Source organism: Colobus angolensis, unplaced genomic scaffold (assembly GCF_000951035.1).
Source record: "Colobus angolensis palliatus isolate OR3802 unplaced genomic scaffold, Cang.pa_1.0 Scaffold81, whole genome shotgun sequence".
In the NCBI taxonomy this organism is placed as follows: domain Eukaryota; kingdom Metazoa; phylum Chordata; class Mammalia; order Primates; family Cercopithecidae; genus Colobus; species Colobus angolensis.
In genome coordinates this window covers 7547067-7572336 of record NW_012121932.1, presented here as the reverse complement: position 1 = coordinate 7572336, position 25270 = coordinate 7547067, and the positions used below count along the sequence as shown (strand labels likewise).

Here is a 25270-nt window from a genome sequence, read left to right as displayed (position 1 = left end):
GTTATCTCACCAATTCCTTACTTCAAGCCAATTTTCTTCATTGTAAATTCTTCCATAGATCATACCTGTCCATTTCTCTCTATGACTATACCCCTAGTTCAGGCACAATCATCTTTCCCTTGGCTATTACAACAGCCCTTTCCTAATTACCTGCCTCCAGTTTCTCTCTCCCAGTCCCATGCTGCAAGAGCTGTCTTCCTAAGAGACAGGTTTAATTGTGTTAGTTCTATACCTAAGATTTTTTTGGCTCTTCTGCAGGATGGAGTCCAAACTTGTGAGTAGAATATGTTTTTGCATATTATATTGTAACTTGCACAGTTTAGCTGCAGTAGATAGTAAAATCCTTTCCTTTCCCATGCAGCTGTCAAATTTTGAGAGACAGGACACAAACTGTTGGAGATAAAAATGTCAACTTTATTACTTAGCCTTTTACTGATAGAAGCTGGGTTAGAGAACATAGCTTAGGCTTGTGGGAAAATGGGTTTATTATTTCACCCTTAAATAAGAGACTCTCAGACAGGCACGGTGGCTCACGCCTGTAATCCCAGCACTTTGGGAGGCCTAGGTGGGTGGATCGCTTAAGGTCAGGAGTTTCAGACCAGCCTGGCCTACATGGTGAAACCTTGTCACTAGTAAAAATACAAAAACTAGCCGGGCATGGTGGTGCATGCCTGTAATCCCAGCTACTTGGGAGGCTGAGGCAAGATAATTGCTTGAACCTGGGAGGTAGAGGTTGCAGTGAGCCGAGATCACACCACTGCACTTCAGCCTGGGCCACAGAGTGAGACTCTGTCTCAAAAAAAAAAAAAAAGTATTGATTTTGAAAAAAAAAGTTAGTATATCTTTGAGATTATAAAGGATAAGAGTGCTTAAAGGTTAAAACAGAGAAAGAAATACCAAAATAAAGTACCCAGCTCAGTATTCCCCTCAGAAAAGGTCTTTGTGAAACCAGAACATATCTAGAATTGGATGAGCACAGTAATGTTTAGTTTCAACCCATGTCATGCCAAGACTACCTGAGACAGCTGGGTGGCACTCATCTGCAGAGAGCTAGTATGGTTGAGTGGCTAGTGAAACAATGCCAGTGCTACCATTTGCTAACTAGAATTATTTAGATTTTCTTACTCTCTGTTTTCTCATTCAGAAAGGAGCAGTGACTCCAGCGCCAACCTCATGGTTGTTGTGAGGGTTCCTTGTATTCAACATGAAGTACTTAGTGTCTGGAATGTAGTAAATAGTGGTACTATTATAGATGCTTATAGCTAGGACCACCAGGTGGGAACTATCAAGTAACAGATTGTGAATGTGTGCTAAATCTTTAAATACTTCTATCAGTGATGTCCAAAATGCCATGGGTTGCCCTGTAAGTCTAGTTTTTCTTATCACTAAAGGATGAATAGCTTTAATCTGCTTGGCAGTCACAATAGATGACCTGGAATCGCAGATGATCAGATATGGAAGGCACATTGGAAGATGTGCTTGCAGGATGTATCCTTGCTAGGATGACCTGCATGCAGAAGAAACAGTAACCCAAGATTGGGGGTCAGTTACCCAAGGCAACCTGGTTGGAAGTAGTGAGCCTCAGACTAGACCCAGGTCTTTCAACTTAAAGGCCAGTGCTCTTTGCTCTGTATTACATTTCCTTCCAAGGAACTTCTGAAATCTTGTTTCCTGATATTCTGTTTTTACTCTTTAGACACACATCTATTCTTTTAAATAAGGTGTTTTTAAGCAATTCAACATGTGTTTTTAAAAGGATTCAGAGGCTGGGCACAGTGGCTCATGCCTGTCATCCCAGCACTTTGGGAGGCCGAGGCGGGCAGATCACCTGAGGTCAGGAGTTTGAGACCTGCCTGGCCAACATGCTGAAACCCCGTCTCTACTAAAAAATACAAAAAAATTAGCCTGGGCTTGATAGTACATGTCCATAGTCCCAGCTACTTGGGAGGCTGAGGTCAGAGAATCGCTTGAACCAGGAAGGTGGGGCTGCAGTGAGCATTCCAGCCTAGGCAACAGAGTGAGACCCTGTCTCAAAAAAAAAAAAAAAAGATTCAGGGTACATAGATGTATTACTTAGCTAGTACTGCAGAGCAAATCATTCCAAAGCTTGGCTGAAAATACCAAACATTTATTATCTCACAGTTGCTGGGTCAGTAATCTGTGTTCTCCTTGTCTAGGTGCCTCTGGCTTAGTCTCTCATGAAGCTGTAGTTAAGGTGCTGCATCTGAGAGCTCAACTGGGATGGGGAAAGGGTGATTCACTTCCAAGCACAATTGTTGGCAAGATTCATTTATGCCACATGTGCCTGTCCATACAGCAGCTCACAACATGGAACCTGGCTTCCTGCAGAACAAGTGAGAGTGACTATGAGTGCCTCAAGGCAGAAGTAGCCTTTGGAACATGTTCTTGGAAGTAACATGCTATCACCTCTACCTACTTCTGTTTGCTAGCAGCAAGTCACCAGCCTACATGCACGGAGAGGAGACTATAGGAAACATGAATACCAGGAGGAGGGGATCACTGGGGATCATCTTAAAGGCTGTCTACTACATACTAGATACTTGTTATAAAAATTAAAGGAAGAATTCTAAAATCTTACTGTTCAAGGAGAAATGAAAATCAACCATTAAGTGACTTAAGTTTTAAACAGATCTTTCTCCCTTTCCCCTCTTAATAAGTCCACACTCATCAGTTTTCTTGCTGTCTTTCTCTTTAGGGAAAAAATGCATTTTTCAAAGACCTAACTTCAATTCAGTTATTACCTAGTGGGGAAATGGATCCAAATTTTATTTCTGTACGACAACAGGTAAATTACAGCTATTGGATTTTGTTTTTGTTTCTTGGAAAAAAAACAGTAAGGGAAAAATCTACCTTGCTTTTGAAAAGAATGACCACTTCCTATCGCAAGGACAGAAAACCAACCACCACATGTTCTCACTCATAGATGGGAACTGAACAATGATGTCACTTGGACACAGGAAGGGGAACATCACACACCGGGGCCTATCGTGAGGTGGGGGGAGGGGGAAGGGATAGTATTAGGAGATATACCTAATGTAAATGACGAGTTAACGGGTGCAGCACACCAACATGGCACATGTATACATATGTAACAAACCTGCACGTTGTGCACATGTACCCTACAACTTAAAGTATAATAAATAAAATACTATTTTTAAAAATGACCACTTTCAAAGTATTCTTGAAAGCTAGTTGTTTACCTTTAAATGATGTGTTCCTTTTTTGATAATTAAACAATTTAATGGAAAAGCCACTGTAAGTGACAAAAAAGCTAATAATACTTTGATTTAGGTATTTTAAAATGAAACAGTAACAATACATTGCTGTATCTCTTTCTCCATTTTCAAGTTCTTATTGAAAGTTGTCAGTGCAGCTGTCCAGGCCCAACATTCAGCCACAAAGGTCAAAGATCCCACAGAAGAGGCCACACCCACTCCTTTTGGGAAAGACCAAGACTGGCCAGCTCTAGCTGTGGATTTAGCCCATCACCTTCAAGTTAGTGAAGATGTTGTTAGAAGGCATTATGTTGGGGAGCTATACAACTATGGAGCTGACCACTTAGGAGAAGAGGTAACATGACCCTTTGAATGTTAATTGGGCTCAAGTTATAAAATTGATAGTTGGAATAAAGACTGTCCAATGAAGCCTTTTGCTCTTCCTTTTGTTGGAACATCTAGGTACAAAAATAGAACAATATACTATTTTTTAAAACATAAAATTATAATCAAATAATTCCTACAGTGTGCCAGGCCTGCCCTACGCACAGGGATATAGCAGTAAACAAAACAGACAAGGTTCCTTCCTCATGGACTTGATAGTCTGCTGGTAGAAGCAGAAAAGCAGGCTAAATTTTGCATTGATTGGTAGGTGCTATGAAGAAAATAAAGAGGGCCGGGTGTCGTGGCTCACACCTGTAATCCCAGCACTTTGGAAGGCTCAGGCGGCAGATCACTTGAGCCCAGAAGCTCGAGACCAGTCTGGGCAATATAGCGAGACCCCGTTTCTAAAAAGGAAAAAGAAACAGGATCATATGGATAAACAGGAGTCACTACAGTAGAGTGGGCAGAGAATGTGACATTTGAACCGAGCCCCTAAGAAGAAACAGCAGCCAGCTACTCAGAAACTGGGGGAACAGTGCTTGAGACAAGAATTACAAAGGCCCTGAGGTGGGGACTAGAATGAGTAGGTCCAGGACTAGAAAGGCCAGTACGGCTGACCAAACATAGTAAGCAAGGAATAAAGAAGTGTGGCATGAGGTAGGGAGGCTGGCCCAGGCCATGGCTGTATCCTAGGTCTTGGAGCCCATGGTTATTCTAAGTGTATTCAGAAGCCATTAGAGGGGCTGGGCGTGGTGGCTCGCCCCTGTAATGGGTATGGTGACTCACGCCTGTAATCCCAGCACTTAGGGAGGCCGAGATGGGTGGATCACTTGAGGTCAAGAGTTCAAGACCACCTGGGCAATATGGTGAAAACCTGTCTCTACTAAAAATACAAAAAATTAGCTGGGCGTGGTGGCGCATGCCTGTAATCCGAGCTACTTGGGAGGCTGAAGCAGGAGAATCGCTTGAACCCAGGAGGTGGAGACTGCAGTGAGCTAAGATTGCACCACTGCACTCCAGCTTGGGTGGCAGAGTGAGACTCCATCTCAAAAAAAAAAAAAAAGAAGCCATTAGAGGGCTTCAAATAGACATGACATGAAACTCCCTTTATTTGCCAAAAGTTTGAAAACAACACACTGAGTAGCCATATTGAATTGAAAGATTAAGTGATAAGACAAAAAAAAATTAACCAAGGAGCAGAAATTTGGGTTTAAATGCTAAGTTTGATTTGGATTTATCTTTGGTTGTATATAAGCAAAAGATAAATGGCCACAGTTCAAAAATCAACTAGAATCTCTTCACTGACAACCTCTTTCCTATAGAAGAAACAAATCTGCTCACTCTATGACTGTATTATTTCTCCATGTTCCTATCTTCAGGCCATTCTACAGGTTCATGACAAAGAGGTCCTTGCCTCTCAGCTGCTGGTGCTGACGGGGCAAAGGCTGGCTCATGCGCTTCTCCACACCCAGACAAAAGAAGGAATGGAGCTGCTTGCCAGACTTCCACCCACACTGTGTACTTGGCTGAAAGCAATGGTCAGTACAATAGATCGAGATCAGGCAAAAGGTCATTGGACGTTTTCTTGAGTGCCTAGTTAATAAGTTATGAAGAAAATTTGACAAATTTAATTCACCTAGTTACAAAGAAAAGCATTTTTATGTAATAACTCTTAAGTCAGTAACAATTATTGTTTAGTTGTCTATAATAGGTTATTTTTGTGTCCCATTATTTGCAGGACCCCCAGGACCTTCAAAACACTGAAGTGCCAATTGCAACAACAGCTAAACTAGTAAATAAAGTAATTGAGCTTTTACCAGAAAAACATGGGCAGTATGGTCTAGCCTTACACCTCATTGAAGCTGTGGAAGCCATATCTCTTCCTTCTTTATGACACTTACCTACTGGAAATAGTCTAAAATTATGATTATAACATGAAGTAGTGCATGGTTATTTTACATAGTAAGACCTGGAATTTTATGGGGAAAGTATGTCTTTTTTTTTTTTCCTTTTGTAAAATAAATAAAAGTATATACAACTTTTAAAAAGTAAAACCCTGGCTAAATTCCGCTCCTTTGGTTAATATTGAAGATAAAATATAAACAAATATCAACTCTGTTATAATTAATACAGATGTTTTACTGTTTATTTCTAATTCAAACACTTAAATAGCTTTATTGTTAAACTTTGCTATTTAAAATTGATCATAATTTAGATTATGTTCTTATAAGATTCTATATTTCCTATCGAAAATGTTGTTGTAATTCAATTTAAATGTGTTCATGTACGGTCCCCATCAGTAGAGTGTAGAAACACCCCACTCTCCTTTAGTAAATGTTGAGAAAATGCCTTTGTTGTCATGCTCCAAATCCCACATGGGCTGCCACCTGGGATTCTGGATACTGAAAGCTTCCTTTCCCAGAGGTTCTGCTGTTGCCATCAGAGGAGGATGACCATGCTTGAGGAGGAAGAATGGGTTCGAGATCATCCTATTCATCAGAAGGGGACACTCAATAGAACCCTTAACCTGTTGTACTTGCCAAAATTGAGAACAGGAGGTGTGTACAATGCAGCAAATTAATTATAATGTAAGTTAAGATTTGCTTTTTGCAAGTTGCAAAGTTGTATCCACATCAGGTCACTGTAAAAATGTATTATCTTGTAAAACTTATGTAAAAAAAAAAAAAAAAAAAGCAAAGACACTAAAAATTTTAAGTCCAACTTTATTTTTCCTATAAGTGTTTAGAAATGCTTCTGGGATTTGCTAATGTTATCTTGGGAACAGTATTGAAAAAACTGCTTAGTGATATTACAGCTTTAGCAAACCTACCTCACAGCTGGGATGAGAGGATAAAATACAACTAATTTTGTACCCTATAGTGCCTAGAGCAGTCCAAGTGCTAAATATTTACTGACTAAAACCAAACTATAGCTACTCGGGAGGCTGCAGGATGATCGCTTGAGCCCAGGAGTTTGAGGCCATCCTGGGCAATATAGCAAGACCCTGTCTCAAAAAAAAAAAAAAAAAAAATAGAAAAAATCAAACTAACCAAAACTCTGTAAAAGAGTGCTTTGAGCTCTACAAATACCAAGTATTTATTATGGTATATTTTTAGAATGTAGCCCTACAGTGTAATTGTGGGTATGTGTCATGGATCACAATTATTATTCATAGTAAGTCACTGTGATACAGAAGTTTGTTTCTTCACTTCCCCTTAAGAAGCCAACTATAGTAATCATGCAAAGTTGAGGAGTATGTCCTTCAGGGATATAAAGAAAAACAAATCTTGTCTTTTGAGCTAAAAGAGCACATCCAAACAAGAATTTAACTGGCTAAAATTTAGTAATTACTGTTAAGTAACTACCAAACTTAAATCTTACAAGATAAATGGTTAAGATGTCTTGAGTATTTGGGATGGGGGCCTGTGAGTCTGACTGAGACATACATTTTATAGAGTAGCAGCATTGGAAAGGGCTAGTCCAACCTCCCAGCCTCTGCTTGGGTCTCCACTGCCCCAGCCAGACACATCCTAGAATTCTTATAAACATATCCGGCTCTGTATTAACAGTCACTTGTTATGTGTGTTCTAAGAGATTAGTTCTTCCTGTGATTTTTCCAAGTACGCTGAAAGTAGAATGAACTTAAGGAGGCTAGTCAAAGAAATTTGGAGTTATAGGTATTTTTAAAGACTAAATCCTCAATTCCATCATCACTTGGAGGTGAGGGGGTACTTATTAAGCATTTTAGATAATAAAACTGGTTAAGCTTACTCTAGTAGAACAGACAATCAAATGTGGGGATTGCTGAGAACAATAATAAGCTGAAGTATGGCTCACAGAATCCTGATACAAACCATTAAGTCTCTAGTTAGATTTGGTATCCTAAAATTTTTCATAGAATTTTAAAATTGAATTCTGACTTGTATGGTTAACAAAAGCAGTTAAATATTTTACTACTTATCAAGGGCTTTTAAAATAAATAAATCTGATAGGAAGAAAGGCAAATAAATACCTATGTAGACATTCTATAATAACAAAGAGCCATAGAGGATAAAGGAATTAGATTTTAATGTAGAATGGGTGGTTTCTGAAACAAAGGTGTGTGGCACTTATTGTAGTTATTGATGAGACGCCAATAACCAGTAGTATTTTCCTAGATATATGCCCACCCTCACACAACTTTCTCCATTAATGTTAAATATGCATTTTTATCTTATTAATTACATAAAGCTGAAGGAAAACGAAGTGTTCAAATAATCATAACTTCTACATTACAGGTTCTGTTTAGATGTAGAACTAGAGGGGCCAGGGTAAATGTAGATAAAGAGATATATAGCACCATGCTTCTAAATGCGTCATACTTTTGCAAACAGAAAAAAAAGTTTTAACTTTATTATAAAAATTCGTCTATGGTCAAAGTGAACACTGTTACATTTAAATTGCTTTTTAAAAACAATTGCGATCTAAAGTCAAAAATCTGAAATTTAATAATATGAGACACTGAATGTAATGTTCATTCAGAAGTTGCTGTGACCATTTCATTCATAAGGGACAAATATTTTTACAGTACACTATAGCAACAGCGAAAGCCCTCTCACCCTGATAGGAATGGGTTTGCTGGGTGTCTACCAAGTTAGATTCCTGCTGAATAGAATTAGGCATCCTTAAAAGATTTTAATCCAATACTGAATTGTTTATAAAATGCTTTCTCTATTGTAATGTACTGTAAGTAGTGAAATTCTGTATATATTGCTATTTTCGTTCCATTGTTGTGAACTTATGTATATTAGTGAAATAAATTTTCAGCTTTCATGTTGTTTCCTAAACATTCATAAGTATTAAGAGATTTCTTCCTCTCAACATATGTGGTGATTATTTTCTTTCTAATCCAACCCCGAAAACCAGCTATTCTGAAAAGGTTGATGTTCACTAACAGGAAGAATGATATGACCCTTCACCTCTTAAGGGAAACATGCCTTTGCCATTCCCTTTCAAAACTCTACTTCTTTTACTTGCTGTTCACAACTTCTGCATCAACATCAGTCAGTACTTTTCCAGAATGCCTTTATTTTCAGTGTGATAGAATTTAAATACTGAGTCAAAAGATTTATAAAATATAAAACATTTTCTGCTGGGCCATATTTGAAGACAAGCTGAATACATATCTATGTTCTGAATAAGTCCATTATGGATATATATAGGAAGATATATATATATATCCATCCACAGATACACACACACATATATATATTTCTGCATATATATATATATATATACACATAATTCTTTCTATAGTTACAGGAAATACTCCTTTTATAATTCTGATTTTGACCATCCTCCACCATTTACTCATCCACTCATTACCTAAATCTTGGATTTCTTTCCAATATTGTAAATAATCCATCTAAACTTCTAGCCAGTACTGTCAGGAGGGTTCTTGCTCAAGTGAGCTGTTAATACTATTTTCCACTAACAACTTCTGCACATCGAGGACAGAGTGTATCTGAAGACTCCGCTGTATACTTCCAACAACGAGGGCATTTTTCTTTCGTAGTCGGCATGACAATTACTTTATAGGAAGACTCTTCACGAATATCACCACCTATAAAAAAAATATGAAGAGTATTTCTGATAGGCATTCAACTTGTAACACTGTTTCTTAATTGGTTTAGCAGAGGCTTCTTTTTCAGTCTTCTGTCCTGCCTTGGTAAAGCTTGTTAGACACTTCCCCATTTGCCCCATTACATATATAGCCAAGATAATGGGATCATACAACTTGACAACTGACTAGAGCTGAGGAATTAGAGACCCCGTAACTCTGAGATTAACTGACATCTCCCAAGTCACCGAGCTCTACATCTACTCAGGCAGAGCAGACTTTCTAGCTGTTAAATCTGGATATAGTTCTGATGAATGACACTGCCTCTCCAGCTGCATACATGACTAAGAATTTTTAAAAGCCAAATTATAGTGACAACTATAGTGTCCTCAAAATTTCTCATGGGACAGAAGGAACCAAAAATATCTCCACAATTAATACTCTTAGACTTCGGACTGATAAAAATATAAAAGTAAGTTATTTTCTAGTCATTGTACAAAGAGTATATTAACATTACATGGCTAGGCACCGTAGCTCACGCCTGTAATCCCAGCACTTTGGGGGGCCGAGGCAGGTGGATCACTGAGGTCAGGAGTTCGAGACCAGCCTGACCAACATAGTGAAACCCCGTCTCTACTAAAAATACAAAAATTGGCCGGGTGTGGTGGTGGGCGCCTGTAATCTCAGCTACTTGGGAGGCTGAGGCAGAAGAATCTCTTGAACCTGGGAGGCGGAGGTTGCAGTGAGCCAAGATTGCGCCATTGTACTCCAGCCTGAGTGACAAGAGCAAAACTCCGTCTCAAAAAAAAGGAAAGAAAAAATTATACAAAGTAAATTAAGCCAGAACTTTTACTACATGGTCTATGCTGCCAAGCCCAAATTTGAACTGCTGCCTGTAAGTTAGCTTCCCATCTCCTGGTACCCAAAAGCTATGAAAAATACAAGCAGCATAACCTTTGCCAAGATACCTGCTTATTTTTCTTTTTTTTTTTTTTTGAGACGGAGTCTCGCTTTGTCGCCCAGGCTGGAGTGCAGTGGTGTGATCTCGGCTCACTGCAAGATCTGCCTCCCGGGTTCACGTCATTCTCCTACCTCAGCCTCGCTGGGACTACAGGCGCATGCCACCACGCACAGCTAATTTTTTGTATTTTTAGTAGAGATGGGGTTTCACCATGTTAGCCAGGATGGTCTCAATCTCCTGACCTCACAATCCACCTGCCTTGGCCTCCCAAAGTGCTGGAATTACAGGAGTGAGCCACCGCACCCGGCCTATTTTTCTTTCTTAATGCAACTCTACCTCCACCAATGAAGATGAACCAGGTTGACTTTTAAAATCTTCTATAAAACAAATATCGACAAAATGCTTGCTTATGAGATACCATCATTAGAATGAGCTCAATAAAACTTCCTCCTTAATCCCTCACAAGAATGGCTAAATATTTTAATCTGGGGTATACATAATAGGAAATTTTAGAATCAACACTAGGGAACAGTGGGCAGGACTGGGCCAGTACTGGGGTACTAAGTATCAAAGCAGGGGGACACAAAAGGAAAATGGGAGCAAGTCAGACTAACATAAACTTCATATAAAATGACCATTATTTATTCAAAGGACAGAAAGAAAATCTCTCTCCCTCTTCTGTCCCTAGCCCTCAGTTCCCAAGATCATCAGGCAAGATACTTTTAACAGTGGGCTTAGAAACTTGGCAATTGTTTATATTATTTCCACAAAAAGATGTATTCCAAGTACATATCTACCTTTAGAATAAATCTAGTCCATGGGAAGTTGGAGATTACCTAGAGTTACTCAGTTCTCCAGATGTTACTTGTTACTTTCACCTCCTTCTTACCTTCTAAGTTGATGAGGAATTTCCCTTTAAGCTCAGTTACATCTGCAGTCATCTCTCGTGGTTCCTGAGCCAGTAAAGTTGACTCAGAAGCCATCATTAATTCATTCAACTGAGAGGTGCTGGAAGTCTCTTCAGACTGCAGCATCTGTAAGGAAGCATGTGAAAGTTACAGTTTATGTTAAATTTTTTACCATAAACTGAGGTTATAAAAAGAGACACTATAAATTCTCATGTTTAGAGAGGAACCTTTTGGTATACCATTGCATCCTGAGCAAATACTATTAAATGCATCAATCCTAATTAGTATAAAAGGTTTTAACTAAAAATGTCCATCAACAGTATTTATTGAGAATGCCAGGCACTTCACTTTGCTAGATCCTATAATGTCTCTTATTTCTAATTGTCGCACACACACAAAAAACCTATGTGGTGTTTATTATCCTCACTTTACAAATGAAGAAACAAGCAAAGAGAGGTTAACTTGCCCAAGATTCTCAACCAATAAGTGGTGGAACTGCAGGCCAAGCCCAGGTCTGTCAGCCTCAAAGCCTTTTTTTTTTGAGACGGAGTCTCGCTCTGTCGCCCAGGCTGGAGTGCAGTGGCCGGATCTCAGCTCACTGCAAGCTCTGCCTCCCGGGTTTACGCCATTCTCCTGCCTCAGCCTCCCGAGTAGCTGGGACTACAGGCGCCTGCCACCTTGCCTGGCTAGTTTTTTTGTACTTTTTAGTAGAGACGGGGTTTCACCGTGTTCGCCAGGATGGTCTCAATCTCCTGACCTCGTGATCCGCCCGCCTCGGCCTCCCAAAGTGCTGGGATTACAGGCTTGAGCCACCGTGCCCGGCCTTCAAAGCCTTTTTGTTTTTCATGTATCATTAGGTGAGGAGCTAAAATACTATCTCAACAGGTACCTGCTTTTAGTAATGTATACTGATCGTGGCAATCTGAACAATACACAGAACGCTTCTGAAGTAGACTGAATTTGTCTGATGAACACACTTTTCTCTGTAATTTTGATCTTCAAAGTGAGTTTTTAAGCTAACCAACACAGACATTCCTTTAAAAATGAAAGTCCATGAGAAACAGGAGACTCAAAGAGATGAATTCGGTTTTAACAAGTTTATACAATTAGTAACGGATGGAACCAGGACTCCATCTGACAGCTGCTTGGGATGATTCCTAAGGAAAATACATTCCTGTTTTTGAAAATCCCAAAGTATTTTTTCCAATAAAGATTGATCCAAACAAGCTGTTCTTTTCAGTTTATTACTTAGAAAGACTGAAGTCAAAGGAAACACAGTATGCAGGAAAAAAAGGCCAGGATTAGGGAGTGTTACCCTGGCTAGGTCACAGCTTCAGCAGTCCTCACTTCCTCGCTTGTAAAATGAACAGCTTCCCAAGTTTTAAATTTTAAAATGTGAACATCTCATCTATTATACCTACTAGCTATTTCAAGCTCAAATCTTAATCATGCTAATCACATCATTGAAAATTTAAATTGAGCTTACCATACAAAATGAGATGGGTATTTTTTAGAAAACTGACACTAATAAAACTTTTTAAAAATAGCTCTTTCCACCATCTTTCTGCACCGCCACAATGGTGTGCATGAATGTCCTGGCTGATGCTCTCGAGAGCACCAACAATGCCGAAAGAGAGGCAAAAGCCAGACTTTAGGCCACGCTCCAAAGTCATCATCTGGTTTCTCACTGTAATGATGAAGCATGGTTACATTGGCAAATCTGAAATCACTGATGATCACAGAGCTGGGAAAATTGTTGTGAACCTCACAGGCAGGCTAAACAAGTATGGAGTGATCAGCCCCAGATTTGATGTGCAACTCAAAGATCTAGAAAAATGGCAAAAATATTCTGCTTCCATCCCACCAGTTTGGTTTCATTGCACTGACAACCTCAGCTGGCATCATAGACCATGAAGAAGCAAGATGAAAACACACAGGAGGGAAAATCCTGGGATTCTTTTTCTAGGGATGTAATACATATATTTACAAATAAAATGCCTCATGGAAGAAAAAAATTATATTCATTGCCAATTCTCTTCTTAAGCATTTAGACTGGAGAAAAATCTCACCATTATGTGAAGCTATAAACCAATCTGGCCAATGAACCCTAAAAATCCCAAGAAGAAAATTCTGATGGCCCTTCTGGAAATAAAAATAGGATACATGCTTTGAAATATATGTAGTGACTTGCCGGAGAAAATGAATTTTCTCCAGATTTCACAAAATAAAAATGGAAACTCTTTTTGGGTTTGTTTTGAATCTGGTCCAGATGGATGAAATTCTCAGGAAACCTGACCCTTAATACAAAACTCCCGATTTTTATACATTCAAAGACGATCATGATCAATTTATATGTCACCTGTCTTCTAAATAGTCCTGAGGCCTTTGATTTGAAACAGAACTTTATTTATTCCTTCCCTGTCCCTACACAGTAACATGTACGTGTTACATGCACAGAACATGTTTTACAAGACATGGAAAAGAACATGGTGAAGTAGGAAACAGAATTAGTGATAATATCAGGATTAGAAGACAAACCCTAATTTCTAAATTAATTTTTTTTTAATTTAGACACATTTTAAAAGCAAATTTCAGGCAAAGCTCTATGATACTAACACCATTTCAAAAGGGACATATTGCTGCATACCTCTATTATCTCAAAAAGCAGTCCAGGTTCTATCACTATGATAACCTTGTACTCAGCTGCATTTTTGCCAGGGATGCTTCCGAGAAATGAATCTCGCATTGCACACGCACTCTCCACAGCTTCTTCCAACCCGGGCTTCTTCCAGATAGAACTAGTACGAATCCACCCAGTACGGAAAACACTCTTGGGCTCTTCAGAAGAACAAAAACAGTAAACTGCTTTACAAACATCCTAAGCTGTATATGAAGCTCTAACTATTAAATATTTACCATTAATGGGAAATATGAATTGTTATTTACAGTAATCAAGTGATGAAATATTATGGAGCCATCCTAATTATTTACAAAACATGTCTATCAGCATTGGAAAATATTTTTTATGTTTAAACAAAAGAGAAAATATATAATAAGAGCTCAAAGAAAAAAAAGGATGCTTAGAAAAAATAATATAGAAATATCCCAATATTAACAGCTATCAGTAGTAAGATTATAAGTGACTTCCCCCTCTTTCTGTAACTATCATATAATACTCACTAAAAGCACTATATTTTGTTTTAATATAACCTAAAATATATTTCAGAACTTTTTTTTTTTTTTTCAGAAGGAGTCTTGTGCTGTCACCCAGGCTGAAGTACAGTGGCATGATCTTGGCTTACAGCAACTTCCACCTCCCGAGTTCAAGCAATTCTCCTACCTCAGCCTCCCAAGTAGCTGGGACTACAGGTGCCCGCCACCACCATGCCTGGCTCATTTCAGTAGAGATGGGGTTTCACCATGTTGGCCTGGCTAGTTTTGAACTCCTGACCTCAAGTGATCCACCCACCTCAGCCTCCAAAAGTGCTGGGATTACAGGCGTCAGCCACCACACCTGGCCATTTCAGAACATTTATAAAGGTATTTAAGAAAAAAAGTGATTTCTCAACACAGTCAAGCTGCTAATACATTTCAGAAAAAACAGAATTCTGAAATTTACCCTACTCCTCTACAAATAGGTGGAGAAACAAATACATGACCAAGATATACTGTCACAGAGCAGTCACTGTAAATGGGTAAGTGCCCCTTTTATGAAGCAGATAAAATTAGAAGTTGCACCTTTATCAGGGCTCTTTCTCACTAAGAGAATAAACAAAGTATTCCTTACCTTTAATATAAGGTATGTGCTGGAACACCTCTTCAGCCAGGTGAGGAAGAATGGGAGCAAAAGAACGAACTATTACATCCAAAATTTCAACTAATGCAGTCTGACAAGAGCGTCGTTTGGGGTCATTTTCCTTTTCACAATAGAGCCTGAACAAGAACAACTTATTCAGCAGCTGAGAATATTTTACACATTATGGTCACCAAAATAGGACCTACCTCAGGTTGAGTTTATTCCTAGTGGCTAATCTTATGGTTGTAATCATCTTCTACTTAAAGAATACAATATACTCTCCTACAATTTCACTCCGTCCAGGTGTACCCACCTCCTCGAAAGCACTCATGGCTAGCTATTTCATTCTGTTTCTCAGGTGGATGACAACCAGAGTCTAGACTACCATATTAAAGGACTATGAATAAGTTAGTTGACAGTATTTCACAAGTGGCTCCCACCCACTACAATGCTATTAGTGTTTTAAGGGAAGGAGTAGGAGTTAGAATCCCTGTGTGCAAGGTCCTTGGGGTGCTGACAGGCTGAGGCTAACACCTCAGACTGGACTCATTATCATAAAGATAGGACCGTCACCTGCACACTGGAGCAACAGATGAAGACTTGCCATCAAGCCCTCTTCTACAAGGACACTGCTAATATTATACACTGTTACCATATAATTGCACATACATATCTCTCTCTTCCCCTCAGGATCTGAGAACTCCTGAGAACAAGCATTATGTTCATCATCTGATACTAGCAGTGATGATTTTTTGAACACTTTATCAAGCACAGCGTTAAGCACATTATTGCTTTTCCTTCTCAATCACGAGGTAAGTATTACTATACTCATTTTACAGATGAAGAAACAGATTACACAATAAGTTGCCCCAAATCAGACAGCTAGTAAGCGGGAGGGCAAACCTTTATACTCAAGCTTGACTCCGGAACCCAGTCTTAATAACTGCACAACACTGCCCATCTTGCTCATCACTGAATCCCTGACGGTTGCCAAACACAAGTAGACACTCAAAAAATAGTTGCTGAGGTTTTGTTGTTGTTGTTTTCTGAGACGAGGTCTCGCTCTGTCGCCCAGGCTGGAGTGCAGCGGCACAATCTCCGCTCATTGCAACCTCCGCCTCCCAGGTTCAAGCGATTTCCGTGTCTCGGTCTCCTGAGTAGCTTGGATTTCAGGCATGTACCATCATGTCCAGTTATTTTTTGTATTTTTAGTAGACACGGGGCTTTGCCATGTTTGCCAGGCTGGTCTCGAACTCCTGGCCTCATGTGATCCACCCGCCTCGGCCTCCCAAAGTGCTAGGATTACAGGCATGAGTCACCACGCCTGGCCATTGTTAAGTATTTTAATATTTAGTCATACATACCTATCTTTGATTATACTGAAATAAAAGTGAGAGAGCTCTCTGGTATAAAATGTCCGTAACAGCCGAACAACTTTTCCAAAATCATATTGTTTGTATAATTCGGTAATCTAGGGAACAAAGTCAAAATAAATTCGGAAGCTGAGACAGGCAAATGAAAATGTTAAGTCATCACAAGCAAAATATGCTCATTTCAAAGAGACAAACACAAAAACAGGCAATATGCAAGAACTCCTGGGAATCTTCAAAATGTCATTTCTGGATAACACATTTGACTACACTCAGAAAATACTTTTTTACTCTGAGAACTACAAAAGAACATTAATCAAGGAAAGAATGAGATTGTAAATAATAAAATCACACCAGTTTTACAACAGCAAACAGTGGAAGTTACCAACAGTTCATTAGTGTTCCTTCATTGATGCCTCATTTATTTTTGATTGGGCAAAACTGGTATGTACACTCTGACTTAAGGGTGCACTAATGCAGACACATTTCCAATTGTGAGAAAACACCATTTTATTTTTTATTTTTTAAAAGACAGGGTCTCACTCTGTCAATCAGGCTGGAGTGCAGTGGCACAATCACAGCTCACTGCAGCCTCAAAACCCTGAGCTCAAGCGATCCTCCTGCCTCAGTCTCCCAAGGAGCTGGGACTACATGCACTCGCTAACATGCCTGGCTAATTTTTAAAACTTTTGTAGAGATGGGTTCCTGCTCTGTTGCCCAGGTTGGTCTTGAACTCCTGGCCTCAAGGAATCTTCCCACCTTGGCCTCCCAAAGTGGTAGGATTTATAGGTGTGAGCTTCTGCGCCCAGAAAACACATATTACTTAAGTCTATATAAAATGAGCAAATGTCTTATGAGACAAATAGGAATAGTCATTTTGGTTATTTCTGTACTTTATTATGAGAAGCACATCTGCAGATAAATAAAGTATAACTCCACTTTATTCCTTCTTGTTGGAGAAATAGAGCTAATCGTAAGAGAAAAATCTGGTCTGGACATATTTCTCTAATCTTTTAAGAAACTCAAAAGATACAATAACACTTTATACCTAAGGCCAACCTGGGGATGTGTGGAATTTAGCAAGCATAACCCTTTCAAGAGTTCTATAGTTACTATTTCCAGCAAGGTCTGTTCCACTGAGATAAAACTAAAATTTTAACCTAAAATAGTGCTGATATTTCTAGTTTCCAGAAGTTTATTAATTTACATTTACCTTGTTTGCCAAATCCTGCAGTAAATGTAGCATATACTGGTCTATGACATACATATCGTTAATAGGGATGGAATCTGTTTCTGGGTTGAAATCAGCCACATTTCCCAAAAGAAAGCGGAGTGTATTCCTAAGCTATTCATAGGAAGAAAAGATATGCAGTTAAAAAAATTTAATGATGCCTTCAATTTTCATTGAAAAGTTATGCTTTTACTCTGTAATTAAGTTGGATTCATCCAACTCCTGTCATTTTCTTAATGGGGTATTTTTATTATCATTCCAAATAAGACTACAAATGTAAAAAAATAAAAGACAAAAAGTACACAACAAACTCTTATTCCAATAGCCCAGTTATAGAAACAACCACAGGATTTTCATGCCTAACGACTGAATTTTCATTACATTTCTTTATTACGTTAGGACAAATCACCTTTCAGTAGCCCAGTTTATTCATGTGTGTGGGTCAGAATAATGTTATTTCACTTGCTTCACAGGTGAAAATAAAGATACATGGAAAAATGTGAAAGGTTATTGAGTACATAAATATACAAAATTAATATAATCTATACTATGCTATACTACATTTTATATATTATATTAATAAAATATAAAGGATATTATATACAAATTATATAAAATTACTGGTATTACTACCAATGTTTTGAAACAAATAAATTAACACAAGACTTCTTTTTTTTTTGAGACGAGGTCTCACTCTGTCACCAGGCTGGAGTCCAGTGGTGGGATCTTAGGTCACTGCAACCTCCACCTCCTGGGTTCAAGTGATTCTCCTGCCTCAGCCTCCCAAGTAGCTGGGACTACAGGCACGCGCCACCACGCCCAGTTAAGTTTTTATTTTTAGTAGAGGCGAGGTTTCACTATGTTGGCCAGGCTGGTCTCGAACTCCTGACCTCGTGATCCACCCACCTCGGCCTCCCAAAGTGCTGGGATTACAGGCGTGAGCCACCTTGCCCGGCCAACACAGGAGATTTTTAAAAGCTCACAATATATGGAGAACTCATTTCATTCAGTTTTTTCAGTGCCAAACAAAATGTGTCTCATTTTTTAAAACACTGATTTGGCAAACCTGTCCTTTAGAAATAGGAAGAATAATGGTTCTAACCTTGCTAATATCATCTCTGGCAGCATTGAGCATGGATGGGCCAATTGCAACTTCAGTGAAGACATTGGAATCAGCTACCCACCAGCGAAGGACATCAGCGCCATAGGGAGGCTCTTTGCTTTCATCCTTTTCATTGAGAAAAAATATATAAACACAATGGCTTTCAATTCCAATTAGCCGAACAAATGTTTTAGGTAAAGCTCCTATTCAGAAATTTTTGAGCACAATACAAGTATAAACTATACTAGCATTGTAATGAAATGCAGGCTAACAATCTCAAATTAGGCTGTATCTACAAAAAAAAAAAACTGGAAAAAGAAAAAGCGTGCTCTGCAATTTCGTTCAACGCACAATTGCTCATACCTAATCTCTTCCCTGGTAATATCTGCTTCCATCTATTACAGCTGGCAGTTAGACACACAGCAGTGTCAGGGAGGTCTCTATAATAAGGGAGGGGAAGAGGAAGGCCTGCTTTTCCTTTCACTATTTCCTAGCAACTCTGTATACAAAACAATGAATGGTTACAGGATGTTAGGAGGGCAGTAAAAAGCTACAGGAGTTAAAAAATAAAAAATAAAAAAAACAGACAAACGATTTATTTCACAAAAGCAGCTCCAAAACCCCCCCAAATTATCAGCAACCTCAGATTTGATGTACATTTAGGACCTGCTTTAAAATGTATAATTTTCAACAACATAATAATGAAATATGCACTTAGAAATTGTAATCTTATTTTTACTTTTATCATTTCCATTTAACTATACAATTACACTTTGCACATTTTTTTTTTCCACTTCAGACAGTAATGTGCCTACACTGTAACAAGGTTTGAGGGAGGCATACCTCACACAATAGTGTGAAAACCCGATCATCACACTTATGAATCACAAAAGGATCTATACATTTTAAAAGCTCTTAGACAATTAAAAAAGGCCAGGCGCAGTGGTTCACACCTGTAATCCCAGTACTTTGGGAGGCCGAGGCGGGCAGATCACAAGGTCAGGAGATCGAGACCATCCTGGCTAACACAGTGAAACCCCATCTCTACTAAAAATACAAAAAATTAGCCGGGCGTGGTGGTGGGCGCCTGCAGTCCCAGATACTCTCCAGGCTGAGGCAGGAGAATGGTGTGAACCCGGGAGGCGGAGCTTGCAGTGAGCTGAAGTCGCACCACTGAACTCCAGCCTGGGCGACAGAGTGAGACTCCATCTCAAAAAAAAAAAAAAGAAAAAAAAGAAGAAGAAGAAGAAGAAGGAATAGCATGGTTTGGGACCTAACTGCAGAGTCAGGCCTGAAATGAGGTAAAAGGACCACAATCCTAGCCTCTGCCTTTTTCATTAAAATCATGTGTTATTTGAGAGTATAAAAGATAGTTTTTATTTTTACATTGAAGTAACTATCTTAAGGGCTTTGGCTGCAAATTTAAGATCCTTAAAACGAAAATAAAATACATTTTAGAGAATCACCTACTTGTCCTCCATTAATGACAACATCAGGATGAATGACATTCCCAAGAGACTTAGACATCTTTTCTCCCTTTTCTCCAAGGGTAAATCCATGAACAATCACTGTCCTAAAGGGACAAACCAGCTATGTTAATGATAAACACAATTATAATTATCTTTTTGAAGATTATGTATAGCTAAAAAGAGTATCTAAGTTTGACACAAAAATATGATTTTTCTTGACTGATTATGAATGAAATCTTTTCTTTTTATTTCTTTCTTTTTTTTTTTTTTTTTTTTTGAGACGGAGTCTCGCTCTGTTGCCCAGGCTGGAGTGCAGTGGCCGGATCTCAGCTCACTACAAGCTCCGCCTTCCGGGTTTACGCCATTCTCCTGCCTCAGCCTCCCGAGTAGCTGGGACTACAGGGGCCCGTCACCTCGCCCGGCTAGTTTTTTGTATTTTTTTAGTAGAGACGGGGTTTCACCGTGTTAGCCAGGATGGTCTCGATCTCCTGACCTCGTGATCCGCCCGTCTCGGCCTCCCAAAGTGCTGGGATTACAGGCTTGAGCCACCGCGCCCGGCCCTATTTCTTTCTTTTTTTTTTGAGATGGAGTCTCACTCTTGTCACCCAGGCTGGAGTGCAGTGGCATGATCTCGGCTCACTGCAACCTCCACCTCCCAGGTTCAAGAGATTCTCCTACCTACTCCTGACCTCAGGGGATCCACTTAACTCGGCCTCTCAAAGTGCTGGGATTACAGGTGTGAGCCACCCTGCCCGGTCCAAACCTTTCCTTAAAAGTCAAATTCAGCTGGGTGCAGTGGCTCACGCCTGTAATCCCAACACTCTGGGAGGCCAAGGCAGGCAGATCAATTGAGGCCAGGAGTTTGAGGCCAGCCTGGCCAACATGGTGAAACCCCATCTCCACTAAAAATACAAAAATCAGCCAGGTATGGTGGCGTGTGCCTGTAGTCCCAGATACTCAGGAGGCTGAGGCATGAGAATCACTTGAACCCAGGAGGCGGAGACTGCAGTGAGCTGAGATCGTCCCACTGCACTCTAGCCCGGGCGACAGAGTAAGACTCCATCTAGAAAAAAAAAAGTCATTCTCAGTTCATGTATCACAATGGTTAGTTAACTCTCGACTTACACAAAGGAAAACTTTAGATATTTTCATCACTAAACAGATTATTTTCTGAGCTTCTGCTGTGTACTGATTTTATCATTAAAGCTAACCAGTTTAGAAATAGCAACCTACAGAGAGAGCAAGATCAGTGGTTGCCAGGGGCCCTAGGGTAGGAGTGGAGATTAGCCACAAATGGGCATGAGAAAACTTTTTAGTGTGTTAGAAATGTTATAAAACCTTTTGTGGTGATAGCAGAAAAAACTATATAATTCACTAAAAATAAAAAAAAAATTTAATGAAAAAATAAAACCAAGAAAAAGGGCTGGGCGCAGTGGTTCACGCCTGAAATCCCAGCACTTTGGGAAGCTGAGATGGGTGGATCACAAGGTCAAGAGATCAAGACCATCCTTGCTAAGATGGTAAAACCCCGTCTCTACTAAAAATACAAAACAATTAGCTAGGTGCGGTGTTGGGCGCCTGTAGTCCCAGCTACTCAGGAGGCTGAAGCAGGAGAATGGCGTGAACCCGGGAGGCGGAGGTTGCAGTGAGCTGAGATTGCGCCACTGCACTCCAGGTTGGGCGAAAGAGTGAGATTCAGTCTCAAAAAAAAAAAAAAAGAAAAAAAAAAAACAGGAAAAAGTATGTCTTAAAAAGAGCAGATTATCGTCTCAAAATTATTTTCAAAAGACAATTTGAAAAAAACAGGATCCACCCTTCTATTGGTCTTTAAAACACACATTAAGAAACAAAAACATGTAAAACGGCCAGGCATGGTGGCTCACACCTGTAATCCCAGCACTTTGGGAGGCTCAGGAGCATGGATCACTTGAGATCCGGAGTTCGAGACCAGTCTGGCCAACATGGTGAAACCCCATCTCTACTAAAAATACAAAAATTAGCCAGACATGATGGCATGTGCCTGTAATTCCAGCTACTCGAGAGGCTGAGGCAGGAGAATCGCTTGAACCCGGGAGGCAAAGGTTGCAGTGAGCCAAGATCGCGCCACTGCACTCCAGCCTAGGCGACAGAGCAAGACTGCGTCTCAAAAAAAAAGAAACATGCAAAACGTTCTGTGATGGATTTTTATCCTGAGAGCCACAATCTTAAGCTAAGCTATTTAGGAATCTTTCTGATTAGTACTTTCACCCACACGTTTGAAAAAGTAATTATGTGTACTAAGTGAGAATACCTAATTTAATAAAATTCACAAAAGCAATGTTTCAGCTCACTAGCCACTGTGGATATTACAAATATAAAGGACATCTGCACTCAGGCTGTCTTCTCTCAACCTCGAATATCCTTCCCTACATTCCTCCTGGTCAAGTTTTACCACAGATCAAGATCTAGTTCTAGGCCAGGCATGGTGGCTCACACCTATAATCCTACCACTTTGGGAGGCCAAGGCAGGAGGACTGCTTCAGGCCAGGAGGGGACCAGCATGGGCAATGGGAGGAGAATACATCTCTAAAAAAAAAATTAAAAATTAGCCAGGTGTGGTGGTGCATGTCTGCAGTCCCAGCTACTCAGGAGGCTGAGGCAGGAGGACTGCTTGAGCCTAGGAGATGGAGGCTGCAGTGAGCTCTGACCACATCATTGCACTCCAGCCTGGGTGACTGAATGACGTCCTTTCTCAAAAAAAAACAAACAAACAAACAAAAAAGAACTACATAAGTTCCCCCAACTCCTCCAGTCAATGCTGACTTTTTCTTCAAGGAGTTAGGATCTGCATCACACTCACAAGACACGTTGGTGTTGTCTCCTTTGTCCTTTCTCTTTTTTTACATCAAATTCCTACAGGACACTGTAAGCAATCAAGGGTGGTGCCTTATCATCTCTATAGTACTCAGCATAGTGCTTCACACACTGGCAGGTACTCAGCAGGTTGGCTCAGGTATAAATACTTACTTATAAGGTGCTTTCTTCCTTGCTGCCACACTTGTTAATAAGGATGACTGAAACCAACCCCCGAGCTGGTCTTTTCCTTCCAAGTACAAATCTGCTCTTTGGTCAGGACCTCAAAATTATATATTAAAAGAAAAAAACCCAGAAATTTAAGTTAATTAAAATAGAAAAACAAGATACTTATTAATTAATAACAATTAGTGGGGAGGAAGGGAAGCAACTTTACAATAGAGATACCTTAACCAAGAAAGTCACCAAAGTTACATATCACCAGTAGTAATAGGACAGAGATATATCATGTGACTTCTGAAATGATGTATAGAAATAAACACAGTATTCTTTCTGCGATATTACTACCTAAAATGCATAACGTGAATCTAATCATGACAATGCATCCCACAAACCCAGAGAGACCATCTACAAAATAAACCTGTACTACATGAATGTCAAGGTCATGAAAGACACAGAACAAGAACTAGAGAGACATGACAATTAAATGTGACATGTGATCTCGGATTAGATCTTGGGTCCTTTTTTTTCCCTCTTTCCACATAGGATTGTGGTAAAATTAATACGTTCTATAGACAGTTAACAGTATAGAATCAATGTTAATTCCCTAATTTTGATGTCTGTGTTGGTTACATTAAGAGATCATCCGTGTTTTGGGGAAATATATACTAAAATATTGAGATAAAAGATGCATCTTTTCCTCTACATACATATACATAGAGAGGATACATAAAGCAAATGTAGTGGAATGTTAACGTTAACGTTGGGAAATCTAGATGAAGATCATGCTGTAATTCTTTTTTTGTTTTTGTATTTTTTTTTAGTAGAGACAGGGTTTCACCGGGTTAGCCAGGATGGTCTCGATCTCCTGACCTCGTGATCCGCCCGTCTCGGCCTCCGAAAGTGCTGGGATTACAGGCTTGAGCCACCGTGCCCGGCTATGCTGTAATTCTTTATAATACTTTATGACTTTTCAAAATAAAAGGGTTTTCAAAAAAAGTAACATGAGGTCTTTGATGAAAATTATATCCATATTTTAAATCTAAACTCACAACCCTCAAAGCCCGCATAATCCCTTTCATTTGTAAAATTATGATTTGTCCTTATATCCTAAGATTGAAGATTTAGTGTTGCAAACTTTATGTAAGAAAGATTACCTGAGTGGAGGTGGGGAAACAAAATTTAAATAACTGAATCAAACCAATTCAATTACACCAATATTACTGAGCACTTGTTACATAGCAGGCATTGTGTTAGATCCTGGGGAAATCTGGACTCTGCTTCTCGGAGCTGACATCTAGTAGGGTAGATTTTATGTTAAACAAGAAATAACTGTGATGGGGTCAGGTGTGGTGTCTCGCGCTTGTAATCCCAGCACTTTGGGAGGTGGAGGCTGGCAAATCCTGAGCTCAGGAGTTCGAGACCAGCTTGACCAACATGGCGAAACCCCATCTCTAAAAATACAAAAATTACCTGGGCATGGTGATGGGCGCCTGTAATCCCAGCTACTTGGGAGGCTGAGGCAGGAGAATCACTTGAACCCAGGAGGCAGAGGTTGCAGTGAGCAGAGATTGTGCCACTGCACTCTAGCCTCGGCGACAGAGTGAGACTCTGTCTCAAAAAAAAAAAGAAAAGAAATAACTGTGATGGGTGTTACCAAGGGGAAAATAAAGGGTTTAACCTAGTCTGTGCAGCCAGGAAAGTCTGAGATAATGTAAGAAAGTAAATCATATGCAGTGAAAACAAATCTCTAGCTAGACTGAGAAAATAGAAAAGAAGATCCAAATAACCAAAACCAGAAGTGAAAAAGGAGACATGGGGCCGGGCACGGTGGTGCACGCCTATAATCCCAGAACTTTGGAAGGCAGAGGCAGGTGGATCACAAGGTCAGGAGTTCAAGACCAGCCTGGTCAAGATGGTGAAACCTCATCTCTACTAAAAATGCAAACATTAGCCAGGCATGGTGACAGGCACCTGTAACCCCAGTTACTTGGGAGGAATGAGGCACAGAACTGCTTGAAACTGGGAGGTGGAGTTTGCAGTGCGACGAGATCAGGTCACTGCACTCCAGTCTAGGCGACAGAGCAAGACTCTATCTCAAAAAAAAAAAAAAAAAAAAAAAAGAAAAAAAAAAAACAGGAAAAAGTATGTCTTAAAAAGAGCAGATTATCGTCTCAAAATTATTTTCAAAAGACAATTTGA

The 25270-nt window shown here is 39.6% G+C and overlaps 2 protein-coding genes across 2 annotated transcripts in view; one reads left to right on the top strand and one right to left on the bottom strand.

Annotated features, from left to right (window-relative positions):
* Window positions 1-8432, top strand: part of RAB3GAP2 (RAB3 GTPase activating protein subunit 2 (non-catalytic)) — a 116891-nt gene extending 108459 nt beyond the window's left edge. Inside the window, exons 32-35 of the mRNA XM_011929459.1 lie at window positions 2717-2806; window positions 3370-3591; window positions 5000-5158; window positions 5359-8432. Of these exons, the coding sequence (XP_011784849.1) occupies window positions 2717-2806; window positions 3370-3591; window positions 5000-5158; window positions 5359-5514 (627 nt within the window). The 3' untranslated portion in view covers window positions 5515-8432. The remainder of the gene's footprint in view (window positions 1-2716; window positions 2807-3369; window positions 3592-4999; window positions 5159-5358) is intronic.
* Window positions 8433-8670: 238 nt separating this feature from the next.
* IARS2 (isoleucyl-tRNA synthetase 2, mitochondrial) overlaps window positions 8671-25270 on the bottom strand; it is a 77095-nt gene continuing 60495 nt past the window's right edge. The window contains exons 15-23 of the mRNA XM_011929458.1: window positions 23063-23171; window positions 20058-20160; window positions 18588-18713; window positions 17468-17599; window positions 16249-16355; window positions 14876-15021; window positions 13736-13926; window positions 11070-11214; window positions 8671-9222 (exon numbers count right to left, since the gene is read on the bottom strand). Of these exons, the coding sequence (XP_011784848.1) occupies window positions 9080-9222; window positions 11070-11214; window positions 13736-13926; window positions 14876-15021; window positions 16249-16355; window positions 17468-17599; window positions 18588-18713; window positions 20058-20160; window positions 23063-23171 (1202 nt within the window). The 3' untranslated portion in view covers window positions 8671-9079. The remainder of the gene's footprint in view (window positions 9223-11069; window positions 11215-13735; window positions 13927-14875; window positions 15022-16248; window positions 16356-17467; window positions 17600-18587; window positions 18714-20057; window positions 20161-23062; window positions 23172-25270) is intronic.